This window comes from Aptenodytes forsteri, unplaced genomic scaffold, assembly GCF_000699145.1.
Source record: "Aptenodytes forsteri isolate BGI_AS27 unplaced genomic scaffold, ASM69914v1 Scaffold145, whole genome shotgun sequence".
In the NCBI taxonomy this organism is placed as follows: domain Eukaryota; kingdom Metazoa; phylum Chordata; class Aves; order Sphenisciformes; family Spheniscidae; genus Aptenodytes; species Aptenodytes forsteri.
This window is the reverse complement of record NW_008795122.1, coordinates 4042967-4060986: the sequence shown is the minus strand read 5'-3', so window position 1 is coordinate 4060986 and position 18020 is coordinate 4042967. Positions and strand designations below refer to the sequence as shown.

The window sequence follows — 18020 nt, the reverse complement described above, 5'->3', positions numbered from 1 at the left end:
ACCCATCAAATCCATACCTCTCCAGTTTAGAGAGAAGGATGTTGTGGGGGACCGTGTCAAAGGCCTTACAGAGGTCCAGACAGACGACACCTGTAGCCCTTCCCGTGTCCACTGATGTAGTCACTGCATCATAGAAGGCCACTAGGTTGGTCAGGCAGGACTTGCCCTTGGTGAAGCCATGCTGGCTGTCTCGAATCACCTCCCTGTCCTCCATGTGCCTTAGCATAGCTTCCCGGAGGCTCTGTTCCATGATCTTCCCAGGCACAGAGGTGAGACTGACTGGCCTGTAGTTCCCTGGGTCTTCCTTTTTTCCCTTTTTAAAAATGGGGGTTATGTTTCCCCTTTTCCCATCAGTGGGAACTTCTCCGGACTGCCACGACTTCTCAAATACGATGGATAGTGGCTTAGCAACATTGCAGAATAAAACAGGGCATTTGGCTGCGAATAAAGATCCATGAGTATTACCAGGATTATCGGGGTTAGAACTTAACCATTTTTGAGTTCTCAGGCTTTCACAGACTGTGCAGATTGTCAGGCACATGACTTAGTCTCTCTGTATTTAGCCTCAGGTACTGATTTGGAAGATGGGGGTAAAGATATCGTTCCTATCTTTTTTTTTTTATGTCCTTTCTGTGTTTTAGTATGTAAGTTCTTTCTGGGAAGAAGCTGTTGCCTTTTTTTTTTTTTATTTGAATGCCTCTGAACATGTCTTCATATGATGTTAGGACAGTAACACAATGCAAACAGTGATTCAGTGAAACCCTTGAACTTCTAGCAATGGGCTGTTTCTTTCCTGCGCTGATAATATTGAACCACTAAAAAACTGAGCATTTTACTGGTTGTCTAAGATGCTGCTCTTTTTTCTTTTTTTCTTTTTTGTTCCAAATAGCAAAAAGGAGGAGATGGAAAAAACAGGTTCAGGGAGTAAAGAAGCATCTAATAAAATTCAAGGTTTACCTTTAAACCTGCAGTATCAGAACCATAAGTGCTCTAGTGCATGTCTTGCCAACAGAGCAGCGGGCTCCTACAAGGGTGAAAATCCTCTTAAGATACCAATCCTGTTTCACTTTCAAAGACGCCATGCAAAAGCAGACTGCCTTTCAAAATCACTGGATGTGAATTATAAAGCTCCTTGTGGCCGAAGTCTGAGAAGCTTCCAAGATGTGCAAAATTACCTGTTTGAAACAGAGTGCAATTTCTTATTTGTTGATCACTTCTCCTTCAACACATACGTACTGTTGGGCAGGAACACTGTAAATCCCGAACCCCTCGTGTTTGATGTTGATATTAGCAATGGAGCTGAGTCTGTGCCCGTTTCCTTCTGTAATGATCTTGACCGCGCAAGATTACCTTATTTCAAATATCGGAGGGCATCGTGGCCGCGTGGATATTATCTCAACAATTTCTCCAGCATATTTGTTGATTCATGTGACTGCACAGATGGCTGCATTGATAGGTAGGTAGAAAAATCTAATCCCAGACAAGTGATGCATGATGCCTCAATAGTAGGGTGGTGGTGTAAGTGTGAAGGACCAACGCTGCTGGAATATCTGTGGTAGTTGTCTTGTGTCATACTCTGTGTTGACTGACACCACTGTGTCTTTGTCTTCTCCAGAACTTGGGTGCTCCTACCTGTCCAGCCTCTGTTGTAGGGAAGGAAGCAATCAACAGGTGGATTATTGTGTTCCTTTCCCTTTCTTCCCAAATTGGCAGTGCTTCTCCTCCAGGTGGAGCTGGCAAGCAGATCTCTCTTGCCTTTGGGAAAAGAGTGGGGAAGGGAGACTCTTGTGCTAGTAGAGGAAGGCTCATTTTTCTGGCAGGCAGGGAAGGATCCTGCATGACAACTTCTGCTGCAGCTCCTGCTGTGGGATGGTATCCTGGAGATGGGGTGGGACAGCCTGGAGAGATCAGATCATTTGGGACTTAGAAGATTACTGAGGGCAGAGGAAGAAACATCCCTGTTCACAACCTCTCCATCCCATCCTTCCCCTTGTCTAAACAGAAACTATGAAACTCTGGTCACAGAACACATTTATGTTCTGAGCAGTATAAAAATGTATTATTGATAGCTAGGGCAGTTGCATGTGCTGGTGTGCAGCATAATTGCCTGTGACCTAATAAAAGCTTGAAATCACAGCCTGGTATAATGAAGCTTCAGTAATTATTTAGTTTCAGCTGAGCGGTGGGGAACAGCAAGCACATGGCATGCTGCTTCTTTGCACTGAACTCCCCCAAGAGTTGAGATGCTTTTGATGTGCGGTTTTGGGGTTCAGGATTTGGTCCGTTGCTGTTTGCACAAACGCTGTCGGTCTTTGGAGTTGTCATGACATAAGATGGTGAAGACTAGCATTGCTTGAGTTCTCCAGTCCGCAGTGTGAAATTCTTCACTTCCTGCGGGTTAGGGTGGGAGAAAGGTAACGAAGTAGTGGCTAGCAGGCTGGGATGCTGTGCCGGAACAGGTGATTTTCATTCATTCATTCAATCCATTTGACAGTGTCCTGTTTATAATAAATTTCTGTCGTACTTCAGCTGTTTGCATGTGCCTTTTACAGAGCTTGGCAGAAGAATGGGGTTGGGAGAACGTGATTATTGTAAACCACGCATAACCAGGCAAGAGACAAAGAGAAGGGTAGGGTGCCTGAAATGGCCTTGTGGAGTAAAAGTGGGGGGAAAAATATAGGTATATATATAAAAGTATGTGCGTGTGTGTGTACAGTGAAGTACATTTTAAATTATCTAGATTTATGTTTGATTTATGCTGCCCCAAATACCTTCTGAGATGTTTTACTGTTATCTTCTAGGTCAAAATGTGCATGCCTACAGCTAACTGCAAGAGGCTGTAGTAAAATTTCTCTGTCTCCCAGTAGTAAAACACCCCGTGGATACAGTTACAAAAGACTAGAGGGACCTGTTCCTAGTGGGTAAGAAAGACAGAACTATTAACTGTTATTTTATTTGTATGCTCTTATTTTATTCCTGTAGTGTAAGTGCTACAGAACTAAAATAACTGCAGTTTGTGGATTACCGAAGCCTTCTATTTTTGTCACAATTTTACTGACATATCAGGATGATAAAAAATAATTAATGTGACTTGAGTAGTAGGAGAGGGAAAAACACTTCTGTACTGCAGATATTACAATTTTCACAGCTTAGTTCAAGGTCCAAGAAGAGTGTGAAGAGTAATATGTTATTAGCTGGTCCAGGAGCTCAGGCCGTATCTGGCCCACGTGCTGTTACATTCAGGCATGCCAGGGGGAGAAGGGAGAGGGAAAGGAAACCTGCCACAAGGGAAGGAGGTATATCACAAGACCATTACAGCATATATCAGCCAACGAAGTGGGAAGCAGTAGCCATCTTGGTTTTTGCCCTGTATCTTGACCATCCATTTGCTCTGTAGGACCAGAGTCCTAAAGAAATACCAGCCAGCTGCTGTTGCCAGACTTGGTTATGTGTGACTCTTCCAAGAGTCTCCAAAGCTGTCCCAGTGCTGCAAGTGTTTGCCCTATCTGTTATTCAGCTCCCGTGGATTAATATGTGGCCTGGGGAAGATGCCAGTAACCTCAGGTGTTTAGGAAAGGAATTGTGCAAAATAGCTTTCTGCAATAGCCAAGGGCTGAACCCACAGGCTTAAGGAGCCCCTTTCAGTCCTTTGTTGCAGTGTGATGTTAGTTTACGGTTGGCGTGCAGAATTAAAGCTGCCAGTGAACCCAGAAACAAATGGAAAAAAACCCACAATTGTGAATTCTTTTAGAACTATTTCATTAAATCCTAAAACTCATGACAGCTACAGTGAGGTCCGGGCAGACAGGTTGTCTTTGCTAAAATCTGTTCCAGCATAGAATGAGGTGCTTCACAGGGATTTCTGCTTCTGTGTGATTTACTCCTATAACATAAAAAGGTAGCACTTATTTTTCTTGTCTACTTATATCAAAATCTGGCTGACGGACTCTTAAAATTGATGAAACAGCAATCGTGAGCTTCAGTGCACTGCTGCACAATCAGTTTTAGCCAGAGTCTTTATCTTTTCAGTCAACTGCCTTATTATTGCTCAGGAGGGAAATTAATAATAGCAACTTTGTTTTGGTAATGCATTCTTTTATATTGTGTTTTGTTTTGCTTCCTTTTGACAGAATTTATGAGTGTAGTGTGTTGTGCAGGTGTGACAAGATGATGTGTCAGAACAGAGTTGTACAGCATGGCATTCAAGTCAGGTTGCAAGTGTTCAACACAGAGAAGAAAGGATGGGGTGTCCGCTGCCTAGATGATATCGACAAGGGGACATTTGTTTGTACTTACTCAGGTAACAGAAGGTGACCTGTGGAAGATGTATAGCATAATTCTCCCTCTCCTGTGGCCTGTGCCCTGGAATTTTTTTGAGAACCAAACAGGGAAATACGGGGTTGGAAGAGAAGTGAGTCAATATAATCTTAACTTGCAAGATGATCAAACGGACAGAAGAACCTTGAAGAACTCTGCAATGCGATGGTGCCAGACAAACAGCCAAAACATTCTGGAGCAAAGCCTGTCTCAGACTCTTGATTTTTCCCTCACAGGTCTGTGCATCCCGTGCCAGGGCTAGTTTTCCTTCAGTATAAATGCATTCATATTTTGCTTTCCCAAATAATGTTCTTGTATTTTTTTAATGTAAGTTTGAGCTGCGATAGTGAGTGTGACCCATCTTAGCAAACAAACAATTTAAAAAAAAAACCAAACCTTTTCTTTTTCTTCCAGGCAGATTAATGAGCAGAGCTGAAGTTCAAGTATTGGGAGATGGCAGCCCAGAGCTGAAAGAGGAGAGCGCTGTGAATGACAGATGCCATGGCTTTTTTTCCAAAAAAAGAAAACTTGACACTGATTGTTCAGACTCTGTGGTTGAACTAGTGCAGACTGGCAAAAATTACATTCTTGAGAAGCAGGAATCTTTGTCTCAGGCTGTGGATAATGAAAATAAATCAACCCTGTAAGTTTACCAAAGCAAACTTAAGCATAACAAAACTAATACTCTGCTATTCTAGAAAGTCGTTTGTAAAACTTAGAGTAGAACTGAATGTCCTCAGCTGAGGGTGGGGGGTTTTTAACTTTTTTGTTAATTCCTGATTATTTCTTCCAGTGGGACAGAGTTTTTCCCTCTATATTAATTTTACTTAACTGTGTGTACCACTTGGCATTTTCTAGAAATCCAGTTCATCTCCTGGGTGTATTTAATCTGTTCAGGGCGTTAATCATTATGCTAATTTGAAAGAATTAATAAAAGATACTTGAGATAAATGATTTAAACATACTTCATGACACTGAAGGGTTTGGTAACAAATTAGCCACTAACTGTCCTGTCCTTTGCTCCCAGTCTCTAAACCTCTTGTTCTTTGTAACATAACCTTTCCTGCTAGGAGTATTAACCTTTCCCGTTAGGAGTCTGACAACACCTCGCTTTTGCAGTGAATTATGCAAAAGTTCTGGTCTTGTTTTCATTTTACAGTCAGGGTCTCATAGCCTATCAGGATTCCTAAAATAAAATTACTACAAAATAACCACGTGGCTTTGTCAGTAGCATGCTGTGGTCTTTTCAGAAGGAAGTTGGGAGCTTGTTTTCTTAAACTTAATTCCTTGCTCTGCCACACTACTTTGTAAACACTCTCTTTGTACTACTCATACACGATTGCAAATTCTTACTCATTTCGTAGTAGAAGACTATTGTGGATCTTTGAGAAGCACCATGAAATTGCAGATGGAAACTCCTTAAAATATCTGCCAAGATATTTTTACTTGCATTTCGGTAGCTTGGAAACCTAATGAATTACTGATTTTGTAAATTGCATAATTATCAGCAGTCACCTAGATTTTACTTCTACTAAGTGGTGTTACTAAAAATTGCAGGGAAGCACGTTTTAAAGTTGCATTTACTGCACTACTCCCTGAAATCTCATAAATTTCCTCTCTTGAGAATAAAAATGTTTTGCATGTGGGCTGTGTAAAAAATATGACAGACAAAAAGACTGTGTTATTCTGTCTCTTAAGAAATTACAATCCAGTTGATCTGAGAAACCTTTGAGAGGACATCAGTGTGCTAAGCTTGACATGTCATTCACCCAAACAGATTGCCTTTAAAAGGACAAACGATGTAACCATGTAATAATGTCACAAGTTCTTGTGGCTACTGCACCTTTTGAATTTACAAAGGGGTTTAAATCTTAGGAAAGCCTTAAAGAGTAGCATTTGTTTCCATTATCAGTAGCCCAGAGAAGTACCATGATGTTTTCCGTGGAACGAAAACACATATAAATGTTTTAGGTAGAAAGTTTTCTTGAATAAGAGCTGTTAACTTATTGCTAGACATTGTACAGATATTAAGATTGGTTTTGAAATGAGTGTTTTCTACTGCACTCTGAATGTAATCCAAATGAATGGGATTTTAGATGTTTTAAATGTATACGCCAGATACTGCTTCCCGTCCTTCCTCAACCTTCTCCTCATGTGAAGGAGTGAGGTTCTTTTGTGGGAGAGTATCTTCTATATCTGCCATATATTGACTGTCTCCCCCTCTGTGCCCCTTTCTATCCTTTGTTCCCACATCATCTTTACTTTCCTGTTTGAAAGCTGCACTGTCAAAACTGTTGAAAATGGTAGCAGGAGAAAGGCGAAACTCTGTAGGTGCTCTATTTTGAGATGATCTGATATAATAGTAGTAAAACAACAGAGAATTTGGTTCTTGGCAGGAGAACAGGGAAAGGATGTAAAAGCAGCTGTTGATCTCTCAAAAAGTATGAACAATTGTTTTTTTACAAATACTGTTGAGAACCTAACCTAGGTCCTCAATTCTTGGAGGCAAAATAGTCACAGAACTTGGGGCGAGGCCAGACTGCAGGCTCTGTTGTAGTCTGTTCTTTATGAACTAGAGACTCTTAGAGAAATGTGTGTTGTGAGAGTTACTTATGGGTCTTTTTGTCTTATAATTTCCTTTTGACCTTTCTGTACAGGGTTCATCCAAGGAATTTAAGTATTGCAACCTCGAGAAGGCCTGGAACTAGAACAGGTTTTTTTCATAATCACCACCTGAAAATGGTAATAATAATAATAAGTGGCTTTAATAGATCCATTTTTCACTGTGCTGAATATGTATGTTAATTTTGACCTTTTCATCTTATACATTTAAATAGTTCTAATGATCTTTCTTCATGAGATTGTGTCACACTGTGACACACTGACTTAGCACTGAGCTAAGCTGACGTGCTGGAAGCTATACCCCATCCCTTCTCCATTATCAGTCCTTCAACATGTTCCCTGAGACCAGCACTACTCTCACAGCCTTCCCTTCTCCACCCTTCATTTATACTCCAGCTTGAGAGTCTTAAGAAATCGTTCTTCCCCTCCACCCTCTGTCGTAACTGACTGCAGAGTTAGGGGGTCAGAGCGATAATATTTTTGTGATGTCTCCCCAAAGAATGACATAGCAGGGAGAGAAGAAAATCTCAGGAGTTGGATGCAGTTTTCTCATGCAGTGGCACAGTTGGGAGAATTTGATCTGACCTGGGTGTGAAGTGTTGCCTGCAAATACGTGCAAAGGAGGGAAACTGGGGTAAACTTACTCTGTATGTTTCATTGGTTTCATTGCACTTAAGAAATGCACGTGGGATTTTCATGCTAACATTTGGCAGTGCTGTCCATTCTGGAGCTCCCATAACTAATCGCCTTTTTGTGGTGGGAGAGGAGAAATCTTGCCACTTTTGTTCATTTTATTGAAACCGTGTAGAAAACATGTTTGGGCTTTGGTTGAGCAACTTACACCAACATGTTTATATTCTGGTGAAATTGTTGGGACTTAAGCACTTGAATGTTTTGTTGAGTGGGGAGCTCCTTCCAGGTTATTCTGAAGGATAATTTGAAATTAAGATAAATGTTGCATTGCAGTAAATGTATGGACTTTTGAAACTCAGCCATAGCCGTGCATTACAGTAGGTTTGAAACTTCAACCCTAGAGTCCTAAAACCCACCTGCTATCCTGTGTTGACCCAGAGTTGCATACAGCAACAATACATCACAGCCTTTTCATTATCTTTTATTCTGTTTAAAGGAAATTGATACACTGGTGCACAGTGCCAGCTCAGATGAAGATAATAGTTCTCAGATTCATCAGTCAAGCAAAACAAAACTAACCAGTGGAACAAAGAAAGGAAAAGAAAGTAGGTCTGCAGAGCTGTAAATATTGTGCTTTTAGTACACTTGTGCTCCATCAGGTGATAGACTTAAAATGTAGAAAGTGGTCTTTAGATGCAGGCAGGCCTATTCTCAGAGTAGAATGATGTTGTCCATATAATGCTTAGGCTGTCTTAAGAGAGCTCAGCGGTACAGAAATTATTGCTGCCTTGCATATTACAATGCATTAGCTGGTACAGGGCAATCTTTTGCCTGCAAAGTTGAACTTGGGACAGCTTGAACAGTCCTGGCAGCAGCTTCTCAAATACAGTGCAATTGTGGGAAAGTCAGTCTTGCAAATCTTATTGTGTCACACCCAATACATGTTCCAGTCAACAAAAATTGAACAGGATATAATGCGGGACTGGGGGGGCCTCAAGCTGAAGAGGCAGTGTGAAACTGATGCTATTTGCACATGCATCTTGTTTCTGTCTTAATTACAGTTTGTGATTCTCTCGGGAATTAAGGGGGAGAATGACAATAAAATGCTATGTGGAAGAAATCAATTTGGAGTGGGATTTGAGAAGAAGGGAGAGACTAGGTCACTCACAGGAGACTTGAGCAAGTGCTTTAGGCACCGCAGCAGGAAACAGTCATTTGCGGGAGGATTGATGAGAGGCATGGAAAACAGTAGTTGTGTTATGGACTTGTAAATAGCAAGGCAGCTGCGTACATTTTGAAGAACAAAGAAGGGTGGGTGGATAAGAGTTCAGGGCCAAAGAAGGGAAAGGCTTTGGCTTTAAACTAGCATTGAAAAATGACTTGCGTGTCCATTGACAGAATCCACTCAGCAGCAGAAGGAAGAACATCCAATGGAAATTAGACAGACTGAGTCTGCTGACGTGAACAGTGCAGAATGCGAAGGAAAGAGTCTGTCTCTGCAAGGTGTTGATTGTGGCAAGTCAGGTGTGCTGGATGACACATGTGTTGTGGGGCCATCCAAAAACATGTCACTAAAAGCTGACTGCAAAGAGGAAAATCACGGGCAGTCAAAACAAGACGCATTTTGTGAGGAGGCTGATGGTGACAGGACACTTCTGAAGAATGCTAATGAAGAAAATATTTATGTACTGGATGCCACAAAAGAAGGAAATGTGGGTCGTTTTCTTAACGTAAGTCAAAAGTTGCATGTGTTCTCTTAGTTGTCTTAGCTTAAATAAATAAATTATGTATTTGCATAAACTAGAGAGCTTTTGCACATAAGCCATATATGTGGTAGGTGAATGACAAGGCAAGCTATGTGGTGCTCCCTGTACTCTGAAGTGACAGAACAGCAGGTTGGGTCACACCAGCTGTTAGTGCCTCCATAAGATGATGCATGCTACGTACCAGCTGTAGTTTTTGGCACCACTAGGTTCCTGAGTGAAATATTCCCCAGTAATGAGTGACCTCTTTCTCCTGAATTTTTGAACAGCTTTTTTTGGGGGTCCAGAGAGCAAATGGCACATTTTGTTGAATCACAAGCCTTCTCCCAGCCTTGGTTTTTGTTCCCCAACCATTGTAAATTCTAGCTTGTGCTGATTTAGGGTAAGTGTTATGATATCGGAGGAAATTTTTCTACCGTTTAATCATGGGTTCAGAAAGTGGTCTGTCATACTGTGTATGTATCTGCTAAGTAAGTCTCTCAATTTTGACTTGCCAAAAAATAGTAATGAATTACCAAGTACCTCCAAATAAGATGAATGTTTCATAGACGCCACTGCATGTAGTCTGCAAGTAACTTATTTCTCTTCATTGGCATGAATATGGGTCTTACAGCAAAATCCTTGCATGTGTTTAAGCTGTTCTTCATTGCAGAGGTAATATGGTGTTAAGATTAGTAGTGCATCTTGCTGAAACCTTTCTTCTGCATCCATGACCATATGCGTGTTCTACGTGCACCTGAATGACCTTTCACATCTCATATCTCTTTGCCATCATACACAATCATTTGATCTATTGCTTGCTCCCTAGCACTGCTCCCCTGGCTGACAGCAAGATACATCTGTCACATACTGATTATTTGTGGTGCATCCTGAATCAAAGATGAATTCTCACCATAAATTTCTGGAAGACAGCTTGATGAAAGAACTTGGTTTTCCTAGGCAAAAGTACTTTCACAATATGATGGAAATAATACTTTAAAGAGACATAGTTACTGCAAAAATAAGTGGCAATGGCATCGAGTAATAGAGATTCTGTGTGGGCTGGAGAAGGGAAGGAAGAAACTACCTTTACTAGTGACAGATATCTGACACAAAATAGGTTCTTCAGCAGACAATGAGGTGTTCACTGTTTCTAATTCAAATATTCTGTTTTACAGCACAGCTGCTGCCCAAATCTCTTTGCACAGAGTGTGTTTGTAGAGACTCACAACAGAAGTTTCCCATGGGTGGCGTTCTTCACAAACAGGTGAATTTTTGGAAGTTTAATGTTGTTCATTTGAGGCACTAGGAGAAAAAGCAGTGCTCAGTTACTAGGAAATAATTATGCTAAGGGGGGGCAGATGCTTAGAGCATGAAACCATAAAACTACCTTCTTATTGGTGACTTCTTACTGTGCACTAAAGACTGAAGAAATACAGCTGTTGATTATCACTAATGAGTTTTTCTTCAGTTTTGCACTGAAATGTAAAGTGGGGAAGCTTAATTTTGATGTGTCTATTTCAGTGATAATCTTCTTCAGTGGAAAAATAGGTTTAACTCAGCACGGTCATTTTGAAAGCCAAGACTCACTGATCCCAGTGTTGTGTCTCAAGGAATGGCCAGCAGATCTGGGTCCCATAGGGCAGGATTGGACCCTACAGGGTCTTTAAGGCTGAGACACTTTGTGGGCCAAACAAGCTGGCTCCAGGCCTTCTCCTCGCAGCTACCAAGAGAAGCAGGACTTTGTGTAGCCCAACATAACCCAACAAAAGACGAGTAGATGAGGCACTTAGGGACATGGTTTAGTGGGCATGGTGGTGTTGGGTCGACGGTTGGACTCGATGATCTTAGAGGTCTTTTCCAACCTCAATGATTCTATGATTCTATGATTCTATTCTATGTCCTGGGGAGGTGGCACTAGGATACTCAGAGGTGAAAACTTCCTCTGAAAGCAAAAGATGTGGGTCTTCCCTTAGTGGATGATAGAAAGGGAGGTACAGAGAGCTGGTGCCAGTGAGACACAAGAAAGCGGCAGCTAAACCCAGGAGGGGAAAGATGAATTGTATGAATGAAGCTAGCTGATGCACATGACAGCGGGAATACTAGGTGAGAACTTAGAATAGAGAGAAGAGGATTCGTTCCAGACAAACTGACCCCAGGGAACACTGATCCTCTGTGGAGCCTTGCAACCCTGGTCCATACTGACACAGATGCTGTGGATTGCACTGAAGAGGGCTTCCAAGAACTGTGAAGACAAGGTTTTGAAATATGTCAGAAAAAAGATTTTGTTTTAGCTAGAGTCTTTCTTGCTCAGGTACTCAGTAAAGAAGTGTGTAGTGGGGACTGAGACCAGTGGAGAGAGGTGATAGTGGTCAGCAGAAGACACTTAGGGAAGAAGATTGTTGAAGGAATGTTCGCCTGGCTGGCCCTCCTGCTTTCTGGCAATCACCCTTTTACAACTTTTCTACATAAGGACTGCATCTGGATCATCGAGTTTAATTGTGTATTTTCCATGAACTTGCCCGGTCACCTTTTTATTTGTTTTACATTTCTGGCCTCCAGAACATCCTAAGGCAGCAAGTCCCAGGTTGCAATTACGTGCTGTTTGAAAAGTCCTCATTGTTTGTTCTCAGCCTGCTGCCTGGTAGTTCACTGGATGTCCCTTATATCGTATCCAGTGAGAAATACCAGAGAATTACTTTCTTCTTTGTAATACTCATATTTTACTGTATTTTCCCTCAGTTGTCCCTCAGCATCTTAGTCTCAGGTATTTAATTTGGCATTCATTTTGGGCAATGAATTTCCTACTTTAGACATTTCTTCTCTTTTGTGTACTGTCAGAGCAGCTGGTTCATGAGAAGCATGTGTTTAATTCTGAGTCTTAGGCTTTGTGCATATAGATAGTACAATTGCATTAAAACATAGCTTGTCAGACCAAAGATGATAGTCTTCATCACCAGTGTATCTAGAGATCTGTTCAAACGTCAGTGACGCACTGTACGTAGTAAAAATAACAAAACTGTCTGTGTTCACATTTAGATGTATTCACTTATGTGTTTTTTCCTTTTTTTTTTTTGTTTGATTTTTTGTTTCCCAGAATTTGCCTCGAAGTTAGAGCAGGTTGTTTAGACTCTGACCCTATCGTACTGCTTGATAAATTCTTTTCTCCTAGGCGTGGGTATTTGCACTCTCCATAGCTCTGGCAGGCAAAGCAGCATGCATGTGCCAGACACTCCTTATATCTCTTGGCTCTCTCCCAAAGAGCTGCTTGTGTGATGCTCCCTGCCCCCTATGATTTTGGGGTTTGCATGGGAGTCATTGGTGACAAATTGTAAGCACAGTACTATTTCAGTTAGTTCAAACAAATTGACCAAGTGTTTTATTTCTTAGGCATGTGAAAGCTGGAACCGAACTCACGTGGGATTATGGCTATGAAGCTGGAAGCATGCCAGAGACAGAGATTTCTTGTCAGTGTGGAGTTCAGAAGTGCAGGAAAAAAACCTTATAGGCAAAGCCTTCCTAGGGTCAACACATCATGTACCTGGAGATTTATATGCTGGAAGGGACTACTACACATCGAACTGTACACTTAAGTCTGTGGTGCTAATTACATTCAACGAAAATGCCTTTCACCTGATCGTTTTTTAAATTTACATTTAAATGTCGCTTTTGTAGTTTGCAGAATTAGAACTGTTTGTCATAAGAGCAGGCATCAAACTTTTCCTAGATAATTTCTGTGCTCCTAGTCTTCCCCCCTTCCTTTTCATTCGCAAGCAAAGTTCACAGTGCACTGGAAGAACTCATGCTTCTGTGCCATTTGCAGCAGAGACACGACTGATGCAGCGCAATGGTTAGTTGATGTTTTCTGTGCCCTTCCACAATGCTGAGTTAGCAAAACGCAGTTTTCTGAAACTCATATGAATGCAAGTCTGCCTGTTTGGGGGCTAAGAAGTATTAAAATATACCTAAGCCCGATGGATCCAGTGAGACAGATAGTCCTGAACAGTGATGAGATTAATAAGAACAGCGTGCAGAGCTGTGTTCGTGCTACAGAGTGAGCTGGGCAAGTCCTGCTGCTGCAGGAGAGAAATGACTGTTTTTTGTTGGATTGCATCCCTCTCCATGTTTGTGACACACAGAGAAATCCTTGAGAAATCGAGTGTGCCTCATTACAGTGCCATATTGTGTAGTGTGGGACAGGTGGGCCACAGAAGTCCTTGCCATGTGGTTTGTTGGTAAGAGAGAAACAAGCTACATTAGGTGACACTGAGTGCAGATGCAGGAGGTGGCTCTGAAGTGGAGCAAGGGATGGGTGTGCAGGTGTGTGGCTTTTGAATGTGTTGGAGCCTTGTGCAAAGGTGGTGGTGTCGTGGACAGGCGATTTAGACCGCTTGAAGAACCACTGCCAAAGGTATCAGCAAAAGTGTTTTTACTGAAGCAAGGTGGTGTAAAAGTGAGACTTAACAAAGTTCTGTGGCAAGGTCACTCTGTTTACTTACTGCAGAGGATACAATAATGATTCAAAGTTACCAATACAAAATCTTAGTGCACTATAATACAAGGTTATGTGCGGTATTGGTCACTTACCAAAGATCTGCAGCTGGTAAGGGGTCTCTCAGCCTAGAGAAGTAGCCTTGGGAGGCGTCCCAGCACAAGGGGAGATCACCGCTGTGCAGCCAGCTGCTTAGCAGGGAGAGCTCAAAGGCGGCTCACTCAGGCTGTCATATTTATGGAATAAAGTGGTTGGCTTGTAGTCAAATGACATGCGATGGAAAAGGTAAGCATGAGACTCCTTGTCTTGACAACTTTCTTTGTTCCTTGATAAATGAGTCTTGGAAGAACCACCTGCTATTCATGCGTTAATCGCATGATCGGTGTTCCAGTTGCCAAGCCCATATGCACCAATGCTCCCCGTGTCACCCTGTTCCTGTGTGGGTTTTCAGACAACAGGTTGGAACTAGAGAAGTTCTTGGCCCGGTTATGGCCGAGGCCTTTACCTCCTTTGGAGCCTGAACCAAACTACTGCTAGTTTGGTCAAGGAGTTGAGCGCATCCGTCACAGGTGGATTTAAAGCTGGTCCTGCAGTTCACCTTACCTTTACTTCCTGAATTTGTGGCAGGCCGTGCATGGCAGATCATGCAGAATTGTCTGTTGGTATTTGCTCAGCCATTAGCAGATTTTGTCATTGGATTTCCTGTTTTACAGAGCAGAGAGAAGTACTATTTGCAAGAGTTAGTGATGATTTAGGCAATTGTATATGGGAATGAAATATGCCTGTCAGAGACTGCCATGGCCATGGAATAGAGATTTCAAGCCTGCAGCTATACCGCAAAATGAAAGAGAAGCAGGAACCAGTTCTTGGCCCTGAGGCCAAGAGGCGATGGATGGCTTACGTCCACATGGCTTAGGGTTAGTCCTCTTTTAATTGGGTTGCATCTCTGCTGTGTAACTGTGGACAAACATGGTACCCATGGCCCCAACCTGTTTTTTTAGTTTGTTTTGGATGCTTCAAGCTTAAAAAACATGGGGTTGTGCTGCAACAGACGGCCCTTTCACATTTCTCAACAGTCTCAGCATGCATGAGGAGTTTAAGCCTGTTAAAAATGGACCTTTAACAGAGATGTCAGACCTGTGAACTGTTCTGCTCACAATGAAACCTCAGCTCTTCTCTCCCATGGCCCTGTTTGAGAGCTTGGCATATCCATCAAGCAAACCCCTCCTCAGCTTTTGTCCCAGTCATCACACTACGGGTTTGTGTATGGTTTCATCATGCATCTTCAGGGCTAAATGCAGAAGAGCAGGGTTACCTGCAGTGTTGGTGCAGTACCCCTTCAAAGGGTCAGAGCCACCCACTCTTGTCCTGATCAGTCCCCTTCCACCCCTCTGTCACTGAGGAGCACCACCATGTTAGCAGCAGTCAGCATTCAGCTCAGTTGCTTCTTGCTTCATTGAAGATCTGTCTCTACTCAGAGGGAATATGCCTTAGGATAATGTCGTGCAATGTAAAAACCTCCAGAGACATGCCGAACTGCATGGCAAGCCCACTAGTAACCCAACACTGGTGCAAGCCTTTTAAACAAGTGAGGATGTGGAAAATACCTGTCTCCAAGCTCAATTTGAATGTGGAAAAGCAGATGGGAATGTCATTAAAGCATCAAGGGGGGGGAAAAGTACATTTTACTGCCGGTGATTGTATTTCCCAGGTTGGTGGTATGAATTACGGTACTGAGCTGATGAGGAAAAGCTCTGTTTCTTGTTGCAGAAAACAGACCTGATGTTTCAAAAGATAAAGCACTTACTTGCTCTGTGTGGTCTGCAACTATCCCAGAGCCTGCTGTCAGCGTGAATTTTACAGTAGGTATGTGTATGAGACGGGTCTTTTTTGGCTAGTTGTGTTTATCAGGTCTGTCTTCAGGCTGAAGCTTCTTCATTCTCCTCCTCCACGTGAGGATACACTAGATATAGCGGTTGCAACCCAGCTTCTAGTCCCTTCGCAGTCTGATGTTTTCACTGCTTGTGAATCCAGTGTACCAGACCAGAGATCATAACCTATCCTCTTGCAAACTTACCTTACAAGTTATGTTTTCCACCTGTTCTTGTGATTTTATTAGAATGGGTTCTGCTGAAGGTGGCTGGCAAGTATCCTCTGCAAATAATGGCTGTGCCAGTTCAATAGACATTGTGAGAGTGCTCATCTGAACTTGCTCTCTGCTCAGCTATCAGTTCCTCTGCTTGTCCTTACACAGCTCAGAGATGGGCGTATTTCTGAACGTAGCCCCTTGTGCCACCCGTGCTTTAGCAGAGTATCACATGAAAGCATCGAACACAAGCACCGACGGAAGAATAGGAGGAAATGTTCCAAGTGAAACACTCAAAAGTGCCTCTGGACTGACACATTTGGGACTTCTTGTCAGCATGTCAGGGGTATCAAAAGAGAAGAAGAGTGCCTGATGGGAATTAGTGGCATTGAGGCGTGAGGCAGAGCTTTGGAGATGCCCTGAAATCACAGTTTCTATTGACCTGCAGGGAACCGTAGGTTTTACAACACTGAGGACCAGCAGAGGGCAATTCTGAAACAAATTTAGGCTTTTTCAGGGTGGTACCTTGTTCCTGTGAAATGGTGTGGTCCAGCCATGCAGTGTGGACATTGCTGACTCCTATGGTGAGCAGGACTGTCCCAACGGAGAGACAGTAGGGATATGAGGACATATAAGGGCACCATGACCTACAGGGAAATAAATATTAGTGCCCAAGGTGAGCATACAAATGCAAAGACAGTTGAAGATCACCTGTGGCATAGGTATAAAAGAAACTGGACTGGAGCACATTATACTGATAATCTTTTTTTGCCAAAAAATTACTGAGCACTAATTTCCAGCTCCACCTATTTCAGCAGAACTCTATGGCTCTGTAGAGCAGGGGTTTGGAAGAAGAGATCACAAGGGACTTGCAGTTGGTTTTCCTCCACAGAAAATTATTTTTTCTGTACTGAAGAAGAGATTTGTGTTGGGAAAATTTTCCTAGTTTAAGACTTAAGCACCTTTGAGGGTGCTTGAATCCAGCTGACTCATTCAAGTACCGTCTAGATAATAGAATTGGGAATTGGTGGTGTGTAGCAGCATCTGGCTAATAGATGCAATCTAATTGCAAGCCCGGGCACAGGGGCTGGCTGACCTTAGCTCTGAAAGGCTGCATCTGGACAGGCGCAAAGGGATCTGGGAAACCAGCTGGCATAATGCCAGCAGTGCTGAAAAGCCAAAGCTGTCCTAGCTGGTAAAGGGAACTGTGTTTGGTGTGCCCTCCTGACGGGCCAGAACGTGCCTGTTACGTTGTGGCTGGTGAGCTGCATGGGGGTGGAAATCTAGGGTTTGTTTAATTATCCCATGCAATGCAGGGGAACTTCATGTAGGCCTAAGCCTTGGTCTCACTGGCACGATTTTGCCTTAAGCCTTGAGTCGCTGATGTTCAAAGAGCTTGCAGAAACATTGCACCCTTATGAAGGAGGAAGAGGAAATATCTCGGTGGTATGTGTTGTGTTGAGAGCTGCAGAGCAACGAGCTTCTCCCAGTATTGCTTATGCTTTGCGGTTAGCTGGTGTGCACTCATCATCCGTTTACATGGGCAGCGGGCAGCTGGAGGGGATCAGCCTATGTGTGAACCATCAGGCTTACGAGCAAGGCAGCACCAGGAAAGGCCTGCAGCGAGGAACTGGCACGGTAGGAAGTCTTATATCCCTGGTTGTCCGAGGACAAGCCTGTCTTTGACCTCCTGACCAAGGAAAGTGCTGACTAGCGGCACTGGAACGGTCTGGTCCTTCATGTGCTGGGTGAGCACCGTGATGGCCGGGTATGAAGCCAGTGCGCTACAGCAACTGCCTCCTCCTCCACCATGGAGGGACCGACTTAACAAAGGTCCTGATGGCTGCGAGAGGCACACCGCCTTGTCCTGGCCTTTCCTGCCCATCTCTTGAATCGGCTGCTTGGTCAGGTGTCATCCTGCCAGCCCCACATTGGGCACCCATCGCAACCTACCCATCACATCGGGCCCCTCACATGTTGTCCCCCTGTCCTGGTTAAGGGACGAGCAAAAATGAACGGGGGGCGATGGGAGGATGCAGGACGCCCCCTTTCCTGTGGGTAAATCCCTTGGGAAATGGCTGCCTGACGGCAGCCATCGGGATTGCCGGGCGCGGGTATCGAACCGGCG

At 43.2% G+C, this 18020-nt stretch overlaps 1 protein-coding gene across 1 annotated transcript in view; it reads left to right on the top strand.

Annotated features, from left to right (window-relative positions):
• SETDB2 (SET domain bifurcated 2) overlaps positions 1-18020 on the top strand; it is a 51423-nt gene that overhangs the window by 7208 nt on the left and 26195 nt on the right. The window contains exons 6-15 of the mRNA XM_009277147.2: positions 890-1456; positions 2802-2921; positions 4131-4300; positions 4732-4960; positions 6975-7059; positions 8069-8177; positions 8971-9302; positions 10493-10581; positions 12705-12821; positions 17263-17530. Coding sequence (XP_009275422.2) covers positions 890-1456; positions 2802-2921; positions 4131-4300; positions 4732-4960; positions 6975-7059; positions 8069-8177; positions 8971-9302; positions 10493-10581; positions 12705-12821; positions 17263-17530 — 2086 coding nt within the window. The remainder of the gene's footprint in view (positions 1-889; positions 1457-2801; positions 2922-4130; positions 4301-4731; positions 4961-6974; positions 7060-8068; positions 8178-8970; positions 9303-10492; positions 10582-12704; positions 12822-17262; positions 17531-18020) is intronic.